Source organism: Strix uralensis, chromosome 8 (assembly GCF_047716275.1).
Source record: "Strix uralensis isolate ZFMK-TIS-50842 chromosome 8, bStrUra1, whole genome shotgun sequence".
Taxonomy (NCBI): domain Eukaryota; kingdom Metazoa; phylum Chordata; class Aves; order Strigiformes; family Strigidae; genus Strix; species Strix uralensis.
Window position 1 is genome coordinate 19209792 of NC_133979.1, and position 20649 is coordinate 19230440.

The 20649-nt window shown below is 36.4% G+C and overlaps 1 protein-coding gene across 12 annotated transcripts in view; it reads right to left on the reverse strand.

Moving 5' to 3' along the window:
- Positions 1-20649, reverse strand: part of EVI5 (ecotropic viral integration site 5) — an 85774-nt gene that overhangs the window by 19397 nt on the left and 45728 nt on the right. For 10 of the 12 annotated variants that reach the window (XM_074876505.1, XM_074876503.1, XM_074876513.1 and 7 more), the window contains 2 exons: positions 16044-16139; positions 3811-3906 (listed from right to left, as the gene is read on the reverse strand). In XM_074876505.1, the coding sequence (XP_074732606.1) occupies positions 3811-3906; positions 16044-16139 (192 nt within the window). Of the gene's footprint in view, positions 1-811; positions 1280-3810; positions 3907-16043; positions 16140-18239; positions 18355-20649 lie in introns of those variants that run through there. The other 2 variants (XM_074876507.1, XR_012629869.1) reach the window with 2 other exon arrangements.

A 20649-nucleotide genomic window follows, 5' to 3' on the forward strand; every position in this document is an offset into this window, starting at 1 on the left:
TGTGAGTAGATCTAAGATGGTGTGCATAGAGCAGAAGTCTACAACACAAGTCTTGTTATAATGTTCTCAAAGTTCCAGATTTTGTCTGTTTGCTCTCCAGAAGCGTTCGTCAAATACAAGTTTAAGACCTACTGTGAAGAAGTCAATATACAGTTCAGCTTACTGTGCTAAAAAATCCACTGGTTAGGTATCTTGTTAGAACAAACCAAAAAATCCAATATGGTAATTCCATTTATAGTTATTTTACCTTATTTGAAAAGTAAGACAAAAGACATCATCTTTTTCTATTTAATTTACCTTGTATATTTAATAGCCATGTGCCTCATTGGTTTAGTTTTGGATGCAATACTACCAATTTCCAGTATGTGCAATTTTACTCAGTAACGGGAATACAACTTGAATTTACTACAAATAAATCTTCTTATAATATGATTCAAAGACTGACTGTAGCATTACTATTCCTAGATGAGCAATAAAAGCAGCTGAAATTTGTTCTCTGGGCTGCAAGCTGCACCATATTTAAGATGCATTAAAAATTTTGAGCTCAGAAAAGGAAGATCAAAATTAATCAGTGGACTCAGATTACAACGAAGGGCAATCAGGTGGAAGTTTTTAAAAGTATAAACAAAACTTTTGTAAAATAAAATTAATAATCTGAAATTATATGAAGAGTTATGGTATGTAGCTGATTTAGGTTACCACACTGGAATGGGTAAAAAATAAATCTTGAGAGTCAAACTTTCCTCTATTACATAGTCAAGAAGTGTCACAGCAGCAGCCTGTTGTACCTGTGCCATAGTAACACACACACACCACACCCCCACAGCCCCCCCTTTTAGTGGAGAGGATTCAGCTTTCAACCCTGGGCAGCAATAGTGACCCTCCCTTTGCTGTTCTCTGGTGTTCCTTATTGGTGTTCCAGGTTTGCCCTCTCCTTGGCTACTAGCCTGGCTTGCAAACACTGATGGAAGAGTAGACCCTTCACTGGAACTCCATGATTAAGATGGATCGTGCTGTTGCCACATCTTGGTACCATCACCATCTGATGGATCATATCATAGGACAGGAATAAAGTAGCTCCTCCGGGTTCCACCGATATAGGAACACATGCATTCAGATTGCTGGCCAAAGACATGAAATAGTGTTTATCAGAAGGCCAGAATATGGAGTTAGTTTGCAGTTACTTATATTCAATATAGGGTTTATTTGTTACTTTGTTCCATCCTTCAGATGGAGAACCTGCAATTCTTCTGATGTAAATTTCTGTAAAAATGCAGTACTAGAGAGAAAAAAAAGAGTTCAATAAGCAGAATCAACACTGACAGCCATGCCAAGACATTTAGTCTTGTTCCACACCCACTCATCCCACCCCTACCTTAAACTATAACTTTTACATTAGTTTATATCCAGTTTAAAGTTTCACAGTTACAATATATTAGATGGTAACCATGCAGTCACCAAGAACTTTGCTGTTTTACCAGTGCCTTTTACATGTTAACTAGTTGGGAGGTTGTGGTCAGCAAGTCACATACACCATCACCCTATCTTCAGGAAGATGAATTTGCAAATTTGTAACGTTTCTTTTAGCTTTTGCAGAAGTAAAATAAAAAAGGAGCTAGCCAAAAAGCAGAGAACATGGTCATTAATGGATCTACACATGAAGACACTTCAGTGCAGATCTAAAAAAGTTGGTTTAATTGGTATTGACTAAATTATACTAATCCTAACCTTTAGCAGTTGAGGGCAAGCATTTTTTCCCCTTTCTTTGCCATTTTATTCAGATTTTGCTGTTTCAGGAAACACTGCAAGCAAAGTTCTGTTCTTAGCAGTTATGTTAATCCAAGACTTAAATATTATTTATTAACACCAACTTACCTATAAATACTACATACAGAATCAGCCCAGAGGGTTACGCTCAAAATAAAGGATTATGTATGAAGTATTACTTTCCCTCCAAAGATTTTTTTTAAAAACTAAACAAATAGATATGTAAGGGGGAAAAAAAAAAAAGAAAAAAAATGAAGAAGTCATTAGTAAACAAGGACTTCCAGGCTTTAAGAAACTGTGCAAGGAAGCATTCAGAAATGCTGCCAAGGTAGAACATGTCTACATACAGAGTTTCTTCGTACTGGTTCTACCTATCCTAGAAAGAGGTAACTTTGTTCCTGTAGTGTTACCTAGTTTGGAAATTAAAAATTAAGCCACAACAAAGCACATATCTGGAAGAGGAGTGCTCTTCTACATGGAATTACTCAAACTCTGCTACTGTTGAAATTCATGTTCTCCCTAGCTATGTTCTTTCAATCAAATTGAAATGCTAATAAAGATTTGTCTAGACTTAACTGTTTGGGAATCACTGGTATGACTCAGAATTATCATTGTTCTGTGAGGTAATGAACCTCATCTTCATTCCAACCTGTTCACGTTATCTTATACACATTAAGCACGTACACAATTGTATGCCTTCGTGACAATTGAGTTGCTAAGCCAGGCATATGACAAATGCTTGTGTAGAGAAAATTATGCAACAGCTTTCCAACAGTAATTCTACTTTTCCTCCAAAGCAGTGGCTTCTTACCTTTTAAACCTACACTGAGCAGAGGAAAAAGTCAGTACAGTGCCTTATTTATTCATAATGCAAAATATGCCAAATATCTGGCTTTCTGGGAATTCTGCAAGCAACTTATTTTCTCATAAGGAACAAGCAAACTAGTTATAGTACTTTAATGGAAAAAGATTATTGATTTTTAGATTTGTTTTTAAGTGAGCTTAATGATTGGTAAAGGTGCTGGACTGATGGCCCTAGAGACTATCCTCAATCTGTAGCACAGACAGGATTCCAAGATCCTCCACTATGTTATAACTCTCAAGGGATTGAACCTAAAAGGTTGAATCCACTAAGATTGTTATGAAAACACTACCTACACTTAAATCAAGAAAGGATGTGCTTATTTAACAAAAGCAAAAAAGCAACAAACAAATAATTAGGTTGTACTGCTCTATAATACTGAGGTTTTAAGCAACACTATCAGAGCTGTGTATTAGAAGATGTATGGAAACAGAAGCAGACTACAGATGACTGGACATTTTGCACACAGTGTAAGTATTAGGTAAAGACATTTCTTCACAATGCAGGATGAAGTGAAATGAGCCAGTGAGCACAGTAGTTACATAAGCCACTTCAGTTTCAGGACCTTCTGATCTTTTTGACTAACAGAAAGTTACTACAACTATGAAAGCAAGGAAGTTTGAAGACAGAAATTTCATAGGTTGAAGGTTTTGGCAGTTTAAAACTTAAAAATCTGTTAACTGATATTAAGCAAGCATCCTTTTTAAGCAATCTCAGTATAGTACCACGTAAAATTCATCCTCACAACAGCAAGAACTCAAAACATCTACACATGGACTCTTCTACTCGCACAAATGCAGTTTAGTTTCTAACTACATTAGCCTTAAAAGTTGAGGCAAATGAAGACATAAAGGGGCTTATTTTCATGCACACAGCTCCAAATGCAGTAAATGCAACACAGTGAAATACATCAACTCATGAAATTAAGGAAAAAACCAAGATGGAACATAAATGCTGATCTCATTTAATGTCAAATCATGTAACAAAGCAATTTTTTGTTCTCTTACATCCCAGGATAAGGGCAAGATCCATGTATAAGAGTTTTATTGCATTCATTTAAAATAACGTACATTGGCAAAATCAGGTACTGAAGCTGTAATAACTATTAGATAAGCAAAACGTGCTACAAATGAAAGATAGGACAAAAGGTGCAAGTGATCAGAGACAGTAACATCACTTACCTCATGATGCAGCTCAGCTATCTGATCTTTCAGTTCTCTGATGTACTGGTTAGAATCAGATTTATTAAGCTGCCCTTGAATTTTTCCTTCTTCTTTCTGTTTTGGTTAAAAAAAAAAAGAATCTTACTCAAATTATTCACTAAAATACTATATTAAAAATCTTATTATAACTCTTTGCATATTTTTGTCATGAACAGAAGCTATTCACAGACACCATCCAGAACTTCTCATCTGGTTGAAGTTACAGCAGGTATCTAGGGGTGTCAGCAGTTCAGATCAAGTTGACCCTCTCAATGCTGCCCATAATACAGGCAGGATTCTATGAAGGAGCATGAAGACTTAACAGAGCTTCACAGGTGGAATTCACATCCAGTGTACATGAGGTTGCATATGGAATTTGGTAAAGCATCCCTACTGAATACTATCAATATATGGAACATATCTTGGTGTACATTATTTTCACTAATGTGAAGTTTTCATTTAGTAACAAGTAATTTCCCTTTATCTCCAAGTAAACAATACATGTTCCTTCTTTGCATTGTAGGACATGTGCTGGGAAACACTACACATAACAAGCTTTTTTTCTCCCCTAAAAAAAAGCTGTAACATATAAAATAGTGGTATTTATCATATAGGAGTTCCAGAGAGCATAAGTGAAGACAGGTATGTCACCTAGCACCAATGCTGTGAGAGGTACAGAGAAAAATCAGCAAGTAAAAAAAGCCAGAGATGAAGAGGAACATGAGATTTCCCTCATTTGTCAATCAAATGCAGCTCCTAAGTTTCAGGATGCTCAAGAAACAGTCATCTGCACTTGAATGTCTGCAATACTAACTTTCAGCTTGTCTCTAAAGGGAATCCTGACGTGACTGAACCAAACTTAGCAGATCTGAGATAAATAACCACCCTCAATGGAGAAAGCAGCCCATGTCTTCAGTTTGCTACAAGTCAACAGCAGTGTTGTTTTTTTTTTTTTCCCCAGATGAATAATATCTGAAGCAGCCACCAGCTTTAGAGGACAGAAGCACCTTGATTTTATATAAATCTTTACCGTGACTGTAAATCACATACAATCAATATATTACAAAAATACAAATAGAATGGGAATATCTCGTTTGTCTACCTGTAGCTCATTTTGCTGAAGCTTTAATTATACTTGAAGAAAGCAAACAGTTCATTCCAACAACAGGCAAGTTCAAAGTCATTTGCAAACTTTAAATACCTTTTAGAATGAAAGGTGTCAATTGTTCCTCAAAAGACAAGACAAAAAGCTTTAATGGAGAGGTTCTTTTAAAACATCCCTCTGAAATAGCAACACCAGGACAGAACACATACCAGGACATTACGGGGGGGGACAATATACCACCTTCCAAACCCTTTTGCTGCAGGAAGAGAACAACCTTGAGCACTGTCAGTGTTGGCAATATCAAAGCAATTTCTCTAATTTCAGACTTTGTTTTTCTTGCAGCAAGGTATGCATTACAATATTACTCAAAAAATAACTGATTCATATTCACTACTGATTCAGAGAATCTGCAACATGGAGATCCTTTAATGCACAATTCTATATTGAACCTAGTTTCCACGGCAATCTATGTCTCAAATTCACAAAAAAAAGGATTAATATTAACAACATTACTAATTGTTCCTGTCTTAAATGGGTTAAAAAAACCCCCACAAACCCATCATCTCTCTTTACAAGGATGACTATTGATACCAGAGAAACCAAAACAGAAGCAACATAACCTGCAGACTGAAAATAATGCTGTCTAAATCTGTATATAGAAAAAGCTTCATTGCTGTCAGAAACTAAGATTCCAGACAACGAGAGTGACCTGATCTCTTGTGGTAGCAGGCATACATAGGACAAATGTTTGTCGAGGACCTTTCCCTTTGTTCGAAACCCTGACTCTTCCATTTAAGCTTTTTGTTCTATGGACTCCAAATTTCTATATAACCATACACTATAGTATCAAAAAGCAAGAGTAAAGCAACATTTTACCATAAATAGAAAATAGGTGCCAGAGCCCTTTTAAAATGAAAGCATAGTAAGTAGCTGAGCTTACATTCACACTGGGTGCACAAGAACACACAACAGGCATTCCCAAGTTAAGTCAGTATAAGCCAACAGCAGAAGCAATAACGTTTACTAGCTTAAGTTTGGCATTGCACAAATAGCTGAAAGCTGGTAGTGTATACCATATAAATTATACCATAGAGAGTTATACACTTTTTGTTATATTTAAGTGGTTTTATTGTTACTTTTTATTCCATAAGTAACACTGTAAAGTTAATGCAGATATCACAGAAAAATTTGAGATGTGTATTTGGTCTTGGAAGAACTGACTCTAGCTCCAGTCAGTTGGAGCTGAATGTAAGGTGTAAGCCTGGCTTGCAAGACCCTTATTAGTGAAGGGCAAATAAGTTTCAGTTTTCCTTTCAGAACTACAGATTTTGTAGAGCTGACAATTCACAAAAGTGCATTTAGCACAAAAAAGGAACCCTGCAATGTCATTTTCTACATAAACATACTTTTCAAAGAAAAGTCATGCTGTAACTTCCTCTTGCAACATTCAAAACACTAGAGGTCAGAAGCTGATCCTTTTAACTGGCTGCAACAGAAATCAGATATCTCTACCTAACTAAATAAGCCTGTGTTCTGTAAACTACAAAGCCTGTCTACAGTGGGTAAATTGGAAGGATGACATAAGAGACATTTTAGGACAAGGTATCAGAGCCTTCATCACAGCTGCTGTTCATCTCCGTGCAAAGACATATTCTACTTCTTTTAAAAAAATAAGCTAAGTTGATCATGGCATTAGTTTAGTTATTTAAAAGACACTCCTGCATGTGCAGTAACAAACCACTGGAAAACATGCAGGGGTCAGACACTATTGCATTAAAATATTTTTTAATTCTTAAAAAATCATCTAATATAGAGAATAAATAGTAAGTAGCTGAAAGTTTACATATTTCAAATGAACCAAAACATTTATTTCATAAAAAGTAGTTTTATCTGTATATGATCTTTAAGTTACCCAACATTCTTTAAAACTGAGAAGAGATATTTTTCATCAATACATATATTCATACAAGTACAAAATATTACTATGATTGCAAAATTGTTTCACTTTCCAGTCACATTTCATATTTGCATTAAGTTCAGATTACTTTCTAGCAAATTCCAGCTTCTGAGAAGCATTTGTTAATTAAAGGCAAATTTTAACATGAGCAACTCAAATTTGGTAGTAATATTCTTTAACACTAGTGATTCATTAGGGCAGCTTGACAGAAATCTAAAAAACTGTTGGCAGGAAAACATCAACATGGCAGTTCCTTTTAACATGGCGGAAAGCAGTATTAACAGCTTTCCCTACTATCTGTTGGTATCTGTCATGAAGACAGAATACTTTCTCCCAAAAATTCTGTAGTTCTAGATTTGCTTCTCAACCTTCTCTAGATTATATGACACGTTATCTATTACTTCCTGATGATCATAAAAGCCTATTTCTTACTGTTTTTATCAAGTGATCTTAGTATCATCCCAGAGTCTCTTTTAAGGAGTATTGTCAGTGTGTGTGCATCTTGAGATAGTGAAAACCTCCACCACAGCAAAACACACCCCCATGCAGGTCAGATTCCCAGCTGTACATCGTAATTCTAGATGACACTAGGTTGGTTAGTGCCAAAGTACAGCTATATGCCACTGTGATGGTCAAGGCCCCAGAGACAGCAAGCACACCCATGCTCCAAATATTTATCAACACACATGGAAACTGCACAAAGGATTTTATGTTCATGTTTCATTTAGAGGCTTAACTAAGAAACCTTGAGCAACTTCAGCTTGGATTTTTGTTTCAAATATAATACCGTATTAGATAGATGTAATTTCTAACTCTTGAGACTGATCTAGTCATGAAGCAACTGAGATTAATACCAGAGTTACCATTTGTTCTTAGTTCAGAATCTGAATTAAACTTGGCCAAGAAACAGAGGGACATGGAATTAGCTAGGTTGCGAGTGACATGAAAGTGGGACAGACGCTGATAAGTGAAGATACAATAGGTACTGAATGGAACTGAAACAAAAGGTAAGAACCTCAGACAATAACACTGATGGATTCTTGCAGATTTCATCTTCAGCCCACTGTCTGCAGGATATGGTTGTTGCATTTCGTTAGTTGATGTACTGCAGGGCAACTGAAGATAATAATCTTCCAGGAATAGCTACTAGCCCTCTATCATTCATTTGCTTCTATGGAGACTGCATGTTTTCCGTCCTTCCTGTTCTACTGCTGCCATCCTTCATTTTGCTTACAGGTATCATAACCTTCTAAGGGTCCAACAGTGTATGTTGAAAAGGTTTCTAGGCTCAGGCAGGAAAAAGTCCATTTTGTATGGATTAAGTCTTGTGTGGCCTCAGCCACCTCAGTCGAAGAACCAGCTATGGCAGGTGGAAGCTCAACTACTGAAATCAAAGGATAACTTGAGTTGGGGAACAGAGGGCTACTTGCCCAAAAGGACAGAAGCCTGCACTCTCTGTGGTTCAACCCCAGCAGCCAGGGAGGTCAGAGCCCATATTCAGGACATTCTTGATACCCCTCTTTCTTGTCAATCCTAATATTATTATTGCTAGCTTCTTGCTTCAAGTGTTGAGTCATGCAGATGTGCTAGAAAACACATGCTGGTAGGATGGATTGATTTGACAAGCCTTTCACAGCTAAAACAAATTAATCTCAACTCTCTTAAGGGGTAAGGGTGCTCAAGGGCAAAGGACATAAAACCTGTCTTCTGTAAAACCACCAAGGAAAAAAGGGAGCTCACTGCCCTGCTCAAGGCCCTTCTACATTTTGAATTTGGCTTTAACTTTCAATTTTTTAAATATACCTAAAATCTAAGGGTTTCTGTTTCCATTAAATTACATTTTCATATGCTCTGGCTGCAAACTGGCCCAGCTTCCTCAGAACAGAATAGACTATTCCAGTTGGAAGGGACCTACAATGCTCAGCTAAGTCTCACTGCCTGACCAATTCAGGGCTGACCAAGTTAAAGCATATTATTAAGGGCCAAATTGTCTTAAGCACTGACAGGCCTGAAGCACTGACCACCTCTCTAGGAAGCCTGTTTGACCACCCTCTCGGTAAAGAGATGCTTCCTAATGTCCAGTCTAAACCTCTCCTGGTGTAGCTTTGAACCATTCCCATGCATCCTGTCACTGGATCCCAGGGAGATCAGCACCTCCCTCTCCTCTTCCCCTTCTCAGGAAGCTGTAGAGAGCAGTGAGGTCACCCCTCAGACTCCTTTTCTCCAAACTAGACAAGCCCAGAGTCCTTAGATGCTCCTTACAGGACATTCCTTCCAGCCCTTTCACCAGCTTTGTTGCCCTCCTCTGAATGCATTCAAGGACCTTCACATCCTTCTTAGATTGTGGGGCCCAGGACTGCACACAGTATTCAAGGTGAGGCCACAGTGTAAGTTACTAGACAGGCCCACTGACATAAGAAAAAATAAATTGCTTTCATGTTGCTTGAGTTAATTTAATTGAATGCTTGTTATTGTAGCATTTACTTCAGGAGGAACCTGGCATTTCACTCTGCATTGGTTTTACACTCTGCTTGAATAGTTTTGTACTACTGTGCTTGAGTAGTTCTGTACTTCTGAAGAAAACACTCACATCAACTGTACTGGTTCAAAAGTGAATGTTAAGACTCCTCTTACAATTTAAGGTACAGTCTTGAAGGTATGAACATTATACCTTTTAAAAGGAAATAGCAGAAGCAATTAGTAACCTCTCTCTTCATGTGTTTTTTTAAAAATCTAAGATTATACACATAGGATGTGGGTTGTTGGCTTGTTTTTTTTGAGGGGGAGCACTATTACAGAAAATCTGTGGTATTCTGGGGATGTCACAACACAAAGAATAGCTGGTCTCGAGGCAAATAGTAGGCATTTTAAGTTTAAAATTACACAGTGAAAAAGCCAGATAACATATCAATAAGCAAAGTGTGAGTATGATCAGAATAGCAAAATAATGAAAGCTAGCCAATTCTGGAATCTAGGAATTTTGTTTTAAAAAAAACCCCACAGTCAAATGTGAACGAATCTCTACATCCATTTCCCAAGGGGTACTGCTTCTGCATATTGGCACCACTGCAGTACCTACCTCCTCTTCCCGAGGGGGTTTTAGAAAAGTAATGCCAGTTGGTATTACATTGTAATTAAAGATCCATCATCTCAATTTCGCTGCTTTTGAAGATTAATAACTTCCCCCGACTGTCTTTCCCAACAGACCAGCTCTACCAACACTAACCAACAGGGTTAAAAAACCCTGTATCAGGGAAGCAGACGCCCTAGTGGCCAGGTATCACCTCTGCTCAAGGACAAGGGACTTGTAACTGTAAGCAGCCAAGACACAATCCAACCTCCTGACTCAGTTTGTGTATAGAGAGGGAGTAGCACGGGCAGTGAAGCAGGAAGTGAACCCTACAGATCAAAAAATCAGCTGCTATAACAGAACTCATGCCCCGTTAGTTTTGGAAGCTCTCACCTCTCTCATCCTGCTCTGAAGTACTAGAGTAACTGTACTTGTGTGCATACCAAGAGTTACACTGAGAGCTCCTGAGAAGAAAAATTTGTTCCCCAAAAAATCTGCATCTTAGAATGAGGAAAAATTCTGCCCACCAAAACATATTGCTTGAGATTCACAGTTGTAGTATCATACTTAAATCCTCCTTTGTCTGGCTTTCCAAGAGAAAAACAGCTTTTCTGTACCTTCAAAAGAAGTAGCAGCTAGTTTCAAAGAACACACCTGATGTGTACTGAGAACTAGTGAGCATGTGGAGACCTTCCAAACTCAATCAGCACAGGACCCGGATGCACAGTTAGCAACACAAGTGTTTAGGGACAGGCTGCTTCCAAGAATGCTGATCTTACATACTTGAAACCATTACTGTATACTACCCCCCAAAATCAAGTATAGTCGTCATGATAAAACAAAGTTTAAATAAGAAATAAATAAATCAATCACTGGAAACCACCTGGAACACACAGGAGGTCTTAAACCTGCTTTTGCTGCCTGACCAAGGCTAAGTATAAGATGCAGAAGATCAGTGTAATCCCATTTCAGTTGCAGGTGTTTCATCCCAAGAGAGCACAAGCACAAAGTTTTCTAAAACACTCTTGATTATCACATCAGAGTAGGAAAAAAGAAATACACATCAACAAGAAAATAAGACATTTTAAATAATAAGAAAACATCTATGGTTGTTTTCACTTTAATAACTGTGAACTTAAAAACACGGAAAACCAAAACCAATGTGTTTTATAGGCAGCCAAAATCCAGGCACACCAGATGGTTGCTATTCCTCAGAAAACAGAGTATCATCTTTACTGAAAACATCTAGAGGGTAGGACATTTACCTAACACCTTTAGTTTGATCTTTTCTGACTTAGAAATATTTACTGGCAACAATCTGCCTCAGCCTCTTTTCAGGGGAGGCTTTTCAATTCTTACTTTGTGGCAAAAGACACTGCGTTAAAAATGTAAATGAAGTTTATTCAGAAGGGTAAATGTGGTAACTACTGTCCTTTCAGTGACTTTACAGTGACTCATTCTAGACTTTCAAAAAACACATCACTAACATCACCACTATTGATAAGAGTAAAAAAAGTTTCCTGTAATTTGAAAAGATGGAAACAATTTCTTTACTCAACAGTCAGTACTTGGAAAAGTTATTAAACAGAGGTCATAGAAAGGCTTCATTCTAAGGAAACAGTGCTAAAAGTTTAAACTGTGGGGGGAGAGAACTAGCACAATCATGGATTTCCTTTACAGTTCTCAAAGCAGCTTTGACATGGTTAGAGATAGGGTAAATTCTGTGAATCTGCCAGGAAATACATCAGGAGGAAGTGATGTTACTCCCTGTCCAGATCAACCTAACAAAGAGAAGAATTAATTCTTATAGATAGTTTTTGCTTTAAGATTACTCAGACCTAAAACCAGTTTTCTATATTATGAGTGTGCTCTGTACCTCCCCAACCCAAACCAGCCATGGATAATTTTAAGACGATGCTACAAGTCACCAGTCTGAATAGAAATAGAGGGAGACAGATTAAGCTGCAGAGCTCAGTCTGCTTACACTTTCACTGGCCTAGTGTTCCTTACCCTAGCCAGCTGATTGACTCTAGCTTGTAACTGATTTAACCTTGCCTGAATTTTTCTAAAGCCTCTTTTTCTCTCACTTAGTCTGTCAACTGTCTTCAACTACTGCAGGGGAAAAAAAAAACCAAACAAAAAAACCCCCAAAAAACAGCAGCAAGGGACCAACAGGACTGCCTGTACGTGAACAGAAGGAATGCTTGTTATTAGGCCAGAAGTGTAGCAAAGCTCGGTAGACTTTTCTTGGCAGCTTTTGGAAAGCACACACAAGCTAAAAGCAATAGGGTTTTAGAGGCTGATACTAAGAAATTAAAAGCATTTGCTTGTTGCAGTTTGAAGCTATCAGACCAGCTCAGTAGAAAACAGGAAAGACTAATTCCCTGAGGAAACAAACCTGAGGTTTTGCTGATTGACTATAGACATAGAGGGAGACAATATCCATTCCTTAGCCCTGGCTCTTTATGTCTTACAAAAGGATGGGACAGGAGGGATCAGAGAGTCCATGTAGCTTGGGCAAAACAAGTCATTTAGTTATAGGATGTGAACCTCTAACCTTTGTGACAAAGTAGAACATATCATATTAAAGAGAACAGCTCCTCCCCAGTGTGGAGGTACAAAAAATAGCAGACATCAAAAAATCCATCCTTCATTTGTTAATAATTTGCTCAAATGTCCTGCTCAAGGCCCAGAAGCCTGCCAAATACTTCCAAGTCATGTTTGCTTCCCAAGGGTTTTATAAGCTGAACTGGCAAGTGAGAGAAAAATAAGGAGAGAACAGTGGAGAAAACAAAGGCTGACAAAACCTTTGTTTATACATAACTTCAGGGTTTTTCTTTGTCACTTCTGGGGCTTAGGTATATGCAGCATAAGTTAAACTTCAGTTACACTTCAATTTTGTGTTATTTTTGCTAAGGAATGACTGATACATTTGTTTAAGAATATCCATCACGTTGTGGACTATTCCTTGCACTTCAATACACTTACACAAAAGTTTAAAAGCTTAGCATCGGGAATTGTGAATGCCTGACCAAGGTAAGATAACATTCAGAATATATAAAAAATAACTTCCTAACATCATAATAAACTGACATCTTGCTGCAGAATTACATCTACTATTAAATGAGAGTTCTCTTTCTCCCTGTCATTATTACTAACCAAAACTAAGAGTGACCCAGAAACTGTGATTTAAATCTAGCATTTGTGTGTGTAACGTCAGATCAGTTCTTATGTGGGAGTAGTGATACTCTGTGTTACAAATTTAACACCAGTGTCTTGCACCTACACCTACATGAACATTTAAAAGAAAACTGCACAATTTAGGTTAAGCATTGCTATGGACCATGTGGACCTGGCACTGAATCCCTAGAGCTTCTTAGAAAAGCACCATCCCCCTCAAAAAAAGGAAGGTTATGTGGTAAGTTAACTTCCTCCCTTCATCTTTATCAGCTTCGAAACAATATGACAAGCAGACCTATTTGTGACGCTCCATGTTAAAAGCACAGTTACTTTGAGACTGACACCTACGCTCCTAGACTGACTAAATGTATTTATAGTGTTAAATATTGCATTTCAAGTCATTAAAGCACATTCAGTTTAAAAGGCCCTCTGCTCCCCACATGAGGTCACAGCAATTCCAGTGACAAGCTGTGGAAAAGAATGGGAGTCAGCTCTTTCTTCAATGATGAAGAAGTTATCTAGGTTTTCAGTTTCCTTAAAAAGCAGCTTTTGTTTAAACTCTATTATCAGTTGCATGTTTTATAGTTTACAAGCTTTGGGAGTTAAGCCTTTCCAACTCCAGTATTACTTTTTTTTTTGGTGCAGGTGTTTCAGAGGCCTTTGAGCATGAGTACCCAAAAAGGAAGTTTTGATCATAAGTTTCATATTTGCTGGCAAAACACACTGGTCAAAAACATATATTTGCTTACAGAATCTTACAGAAAAAAAATCTGTCACAGCCCAATAAAAGCACTGAGTCACATCTAGGGTGTCAAAAATAAGTAAATTGACATTAGAGGAGCTTACTTCTACTAAATGACTTCTGTTTTAAATGTTTTTATAAAGTTAATGCTCAAAACCTGTATTTCACAACTGAAGAAGTTGTATTCAAGCTAGTATAAGTTTGAGATCAATAGTTCACCAAAAGCTTAAGAGGACAAACTCATTAAATTAGAAACGTGAACCACAACCACAGAATGACTTCATACTCCATGTACACAAAGAAAGCACAACATTCTTATTTGTGCAGAAAATCAAAGATCTTACTAAGAGAGATCAAGAAATAGTTAACAGGTGATTAAGAACACCAAAAAGATTGGAACTTGAAATACACTTCAGTAGAAACAAAAAACAAGGCTACATAGAATATGAGAAAAAACGGAAAAACATAACTAAAGATTGCGTCATGCACAGTAGTAATTGTGAAAATGAAGGAGAGATGATGTGGATAAACAACCAAACATGAGACAGTGCAATATCATGACTAAACAGGGACAGTGGAATCTCTGGATGTATTAGCCAGAGTCATGAAATAGATTACGTTTCTGCACTTCTTTACCTGTCTCTTGACAAGATATTATAAAAATCTGCATGCAATTCTGGCACCCACAGCTTAAGCAGAAATATGGAAAGGGAATAGAAGAAACCTATAAAATGATTGAGCACTGATGATTTGATCAATCAACAGAAAACTCAGGTCAGATGTATTTACTGGATTAAAAAATGAACACAGTTCTAATGGGGTGACAGCTATCAGAAAAAACAACTGATCATTATGGGATTCACCTTTTCTTCATTTTATAAAATCAAGACTAGAGTACTTTTTGGGAGACCCATGTCAGTCAAACAATGGAAGCAGGATGGCATTTAAAGTCTGTGCTGTAAGAAGAAATAATGCAAAATGAGTACTGGCTCCTCACCTACAAAATCACATTGTTTGAAGTAACCTTTAAACTTTTTTTTTTTTTAGTAAAATGCTAACATGTAAGATTGACCTAAACTCAGCTACTCTCTTGTTATCTTACTAGATGATAAATGATTCATATGCAACGCTTACTGTACTTATCTAAGAATTTCTAATGTACTGATCACAGCATTATCTAAGCATTATGTGATTAAAAGAAATGATTGCTTTATCTTTTAATAAATTTAGTACCTGCTGCTCTAGAGAAAAAATATTCAAAATGAAAATTCTTTATGCAAGCTCCATTAGATTTATTTATATGTTCCACATATAAAGAGATTAAAAAGATGCAAGTGGTTGACAACTCATAGGGAAAAGAAGGCTTTGACACAATACAGTAAAATCATCACCTTGAAGGAAAGTTTTCAGAGGGAAGACAGACACTAGCAATACCGGTTTTTAAAATAAAAAGTAAACTAGAGAGTAACTAGCTTGTAACTTAGGCATAACCACCAAGAAAATCTTTGTAGGTAGGCACTGCAGAATTCAGACAGGACAACAAGATATGAGTACAGGAAGGACAGACTACAGTAAGACATCATGATTTCTCAAAGCCAAGAAAATATAAAGCACAGTCATTTCTGGTTCTCTCATCAAGGGAGCAGTGAGTTGCATCTTCAGATCCTGCAGTGACAAGGTAGCAGTAAATAACATTTCTGATTTCAAGATTTACTTAAAGGAAATAAGAGTTTTACAACAAATCTTCCAATACTAGTCATAGCAGAAGAGTAAGCACAGAAAAGAATGGTTGCTGGAATTAAAATGTGTGCAGTTTTTTTGGACAGAGGATGTTTTCAATCTCTTCTATTAATTAATTAAAAATTACCAATTACAAGACAAAGAACAAATACAGAAATCAGAGTTTAAAAGAGTATTGCCTATAGCAAGGTGCTTGTATAGAAGCAATTCTTAATAGCGCACAAGTATGGCTATAAGATAGATTTAAGGCCTTTGCTTATAAAGGAGGCCCATTCAGTAATATAGCATTATCCCACTTTGCAAAGCAGTGCCTTGTATTCACAGCAGGTTAATAAGCAAAGTGGAGGAAGAAAAAAACCCACAAATTACTAAAAGTAATCAGTATCAAGCTACCACATTTGATGCTATCACTTGTTACCTGGATTTCTAATTCAGCAATATGCTGTTGGAGTTCAGCCACAGCTGCAATGCGGTCTGCCTCACGGAGCCGTACTGCCATCACTTCTTCTTTACTCTGAAAGAAATAATAGATTGAAGCTAACAAATGATATTCGTTTCAGTTGATTAAAGACTGTGCACTGATTTTACCCAAGATCATGTAAGTAAAGAAAAAAAATTTCACACTGCTGTGTGAAATATCATACCTACTGATAAGGCATATTTCTAAAGAACCCAAATTTAATTTTAACCCATAGAATTGTGTAATCGTCTAATATCAATTCTAAACTACAATAATCTAAAAAAAATCTGTGTACTTTTGAAAACATGCTGTTAGCAATTTCCAGGTCCAGAAACCTGCTGTCTCATGTTCCAGAAATATTATATTGTAAATTAAGAAAAAGTATCAACATAACGAAAAAAAAAAACCAACAGCTCCTGCTTCAATTTTTGACTTTATATATGAACAAACAGCAAAGCTGCACAAGATTTACTTATTTCATAATTCTCTTTGTCTAAAGAAATAAATTTAAAGAATCCAAACACAAGAGCACAGATATTCTCAACCTCATTTAAGAAGTTCAGCTATTGTAATCATAGTATACGGTAATGATTTTCAAGACAGTTTAAAATAAAATTCTAATGCCTGTAACCTACAGTCAGGCTCCTGGTGTAAGTTTAACCTGTAAGTTTGCCTGTAAACAATAGACAATTTGAGTTTGGACAAGAAAGAAGGAAATTTCTTTTATTTCTGTTTTATAAGGCAAGTCCTCAAGACTTCAGAGCACAAACCAATTAATATTACAGTCAGCAGCTTGGTATGACCACAGAAGAAAATAGTGATAGAACTTTCAGCTAGAGTGCAAGTAATTCTGGGGAAGAGACAGACTAGGCTCAGGTACACCTATTTTATGGCAGACTGGTATAAGTCTGCAAACTGTAGTTACTATAAAATAACTGAAATACTGGAAACGATTTAATGTGTGCTTCAAACAGACAGTACTTAACCACCCTTCGTTAGACAGTTTGGTTAAGACTGAATTGAACATGCCAAAACTTATATGTAGTAGCTACTGGAAAACATGCTGTTTGTTTTAAAAAAAGACTCCTGTTATGAAGGTACATCATCTACAGGATCCAGTTAACAGCATTTGTAATCAGTAGAATCCATTTCAGAAGAATCTGTCATGTGTAAGCTGAAGTTTAACCATTATTGCTAAATTCTGCTGCACAATTGCTCGAATGAAGCCAAACCCACAAGTCCACAGGATTGCATGTATTTAACTGAAAGCTAAAGGACAGACCAGCTTGGTTTGACTTTGGTATCTAAGATGAGTCAGTAGTGTTGCTCTACATGGCACTGATGCTTTATCTCTGAAACTGAGCACATTCTCAATAATGACCAAAAAAGTTGGTATGGTAGGAAAGACAAGACTGGGGTGGGGGCACAAATCTTACGTTGTAAATTCTTTAGCAAAACTGATAGGAAAGATCAGTGCTATGTTTCAAGAAACAACTTAAACATAGAAACATAAAAACCTAACAGTGACAGAACACAGTTGCTGTATAGGTGGTATGAAATGCAGCTTGCTACAAAAATTTTAACTTATGCTTACAAATTTTAAGCTATCCTTTAAAAAAAAAAAAAAAGTACAAGCTCCAGAAATAACGTACCAGTTCTTCATAGAAAAAACAACTGGGGGGCTGAAAATCTAAAATACATATTTTTTTCATACACATCTTCAAGTAGAAATATTTCTACCTAGCCAAGATGTAGTGACAGAAATAAAACTAGATCATGATTTCACATGACTTGAAACAATAGGGGGGGGGGGGGGGGGGGAACAAACAAACATCAGTTTCTAAGGGCATTGGGAATAACAAACTTGCTAGATTTCAAGAGATGCAAGGTGGAACTTTTATAAATATTTAGTGCTACAAAAACTTAACATTTGTCTGTATTGCTCCATGACATTACCTGAAAGATTACCGAAACTTTCTTCATCAGTTTTGAGTACAAAGTTGTTTTATCAGTAACATAGTAAACAGCTTTATTTCGGGTGTTTACACAGCAGTACTGTCTTTTCAGTTCAACCTACCTGCTATTATCTGTATTTAAAGCCAAATCTAAGTTGGCAGCAACACTATTTAATAAAGTTACAGATACTGAACCTACTTTTAGAAGGACTGTAAGGTGTGACAAGTCTGCTGTTACTGTTGGAGGCTGGCCCTTCACGCTTGTAGCATATGCCTTACATAGTAGCCATAGGACAGGATGGTTTCTTGTACACCTAGTTAGTATAAAAAGCCAGTAACGTTGCAAGGTTTTGGCTTGACAAGCATAACACTGTTTCTACTTTAAGCTTCAGCTTTTATTTTTTCTTTCAATTCGCTTTAACATTAAAATCTCATTTTCCTCACAAAGTGAAATACCCTGAAACAATACGAAGCAGGAATTTCCTTCATTTACTGCAGTGCAGCGTGAAAGCATCTGGCATGAATCTTAGATTAAGCTAAAAATGCTTCCAAGTAGTTTGAATGTGAAGAGCAAGGGACAAGAAACAGAACCACAATCCTTACAAATCAAGTGTCAAAGACACTGGCTTTTTATATCCTCTCATTTTTCACTTACTTTGGTATTGAGCTTCCTATTGCTGTTTCAAACTTATGAAAAACTTCTCAATTTCAAACTATAACTTTAGGATAATATATAGTTATATCCCATTTAAGGAGCAGGAGAACACTGAAACTTGCATATATTGTTTAACATGGCTTAATTTTTTCAATGACACTGCATTCTTATTAAATCTGTAAAACACTGCTGAATTATTTGTATAAATTACTAGAGAATAAAGTCACAACAACAGTTCATGACAAATGTCAGAGATAGAGGGAAAAGGGAATATGAGGGGAAATTACATTGAAGAAAGATAGTTTTCAACAAGTTAAATTTGAGCATCTTTCAATACAGTCAGCAAAAAAACCCCAACTTGTGTATTTAAACAGTACAGGAGTCTATATAGTATTATACTAAGCCTCATCCCAAGAAGTCAGTCTAGCTCAACAGTTAAACAGTAGAACTCCAGGTAATGTATATGCAAATTGGTAATGTTTCATTTTGTATCATACATGTCAACTTGGAAAACACATTACAATATAAACTGTAATCTTTTTCCTATCAGTGACTGCAAAATAAGTTTCAGGATCTAACGTTAGTGTATGTCAGTACCGCTACTTCACTGGCTATAGACGGTTGCTACTTGCAGAGAATCTCTAAAAAATATGACTGGTGCTCTGGCTATTACTATCACACTTTTCTCTAGCCCATGTTCGAACATAACTGTCCAAGCAAATTATCCCAGCTAGAACAGTCATATATATTATCTCATTAGTCAGATTAAAGACATATTATTCTTTTTATAGTCAACATAAAAACTTCAGAGTATTGACTACACCTTCTTAATCTTTCAAGGATTGATGATGACCTTCAGTATCAAATACCAATCACACAAAAACATTATGGGTTATATGAAAAGACATGTCACCAAGATCATGAATATTTTAAAAAAATAATTGGTAAGAATAATATCAGCATTAAAAAAAAAAGCACTTAGGAAACCAGTGATGATGGTAAACAAAAAACTGTCAGTAGAAGCAATTTCTTCTAGTTAAGATTCAGTGTCTTGTTTCCTAAAAGCTTGTGATGGAGTTTGACGAGTCAGTAGAAGTTATGTCTTCACCACCCTTTACATTCAGATTCCATTGGAAACAAATGGAACTGGCAAGACAGCAAGAAAAATGAAAACCTAAAAAAACCTGAAATACCCAGAGTACATCTCAGTTATTTACTGTTCTTAAATTTCTTTAAAATGGAAATGAACAACCACAAAAATCAGCTTCATTTTGCTGAAAGAACTATAACTAAGGCAAAACTAGCAAGAAATTGTGAATTACAAATTACACATTATGGCTTTGCGTCATGAACGCAAGATTAGAGTTTACTATACAATTAGATTGCCTAGATTTATGCATTACTTTGGAAAAAATAAATTACAAGAAGAAATGAAAATCTGTAAAAACTGAGAAATGTGATATTATAGCAAAACTACGCATATTAATAAGGATGTCATTTCATCTCCAGGCTAAGTGACAATGACAAACCACTCAGACTACACTCTTGATTCATATTGTCCACAGAAACCTTTGATGGAATTGCAGCTAATACAGTCTTCGGGGTACATATGGTACATATACAATGCATGTACACTGGATAAAACTGAAAAACAAACACTCGACCAATAACAGTGTTCTGCATGAATGAGAACAGAAACAAGTAGTGCACATAAAAAAATGTTCGGTTACATTAAAGGCAAAACTAAGATGTGATCGTGAACAACAAATTATATAACAGCATCTGCTCTGAGGTTGTCAATTCACAACACAGTTTAATAAATAGTATTCTGATTATTCATCTCATATTACAGTACTATTTTTAACATACTAATAAGTATCCTATTTAGAAATTACTGACTGTTCAGCACTAGCTGATTTCATAAAGGACTATTGATACATCTTTTGGAAGTAAG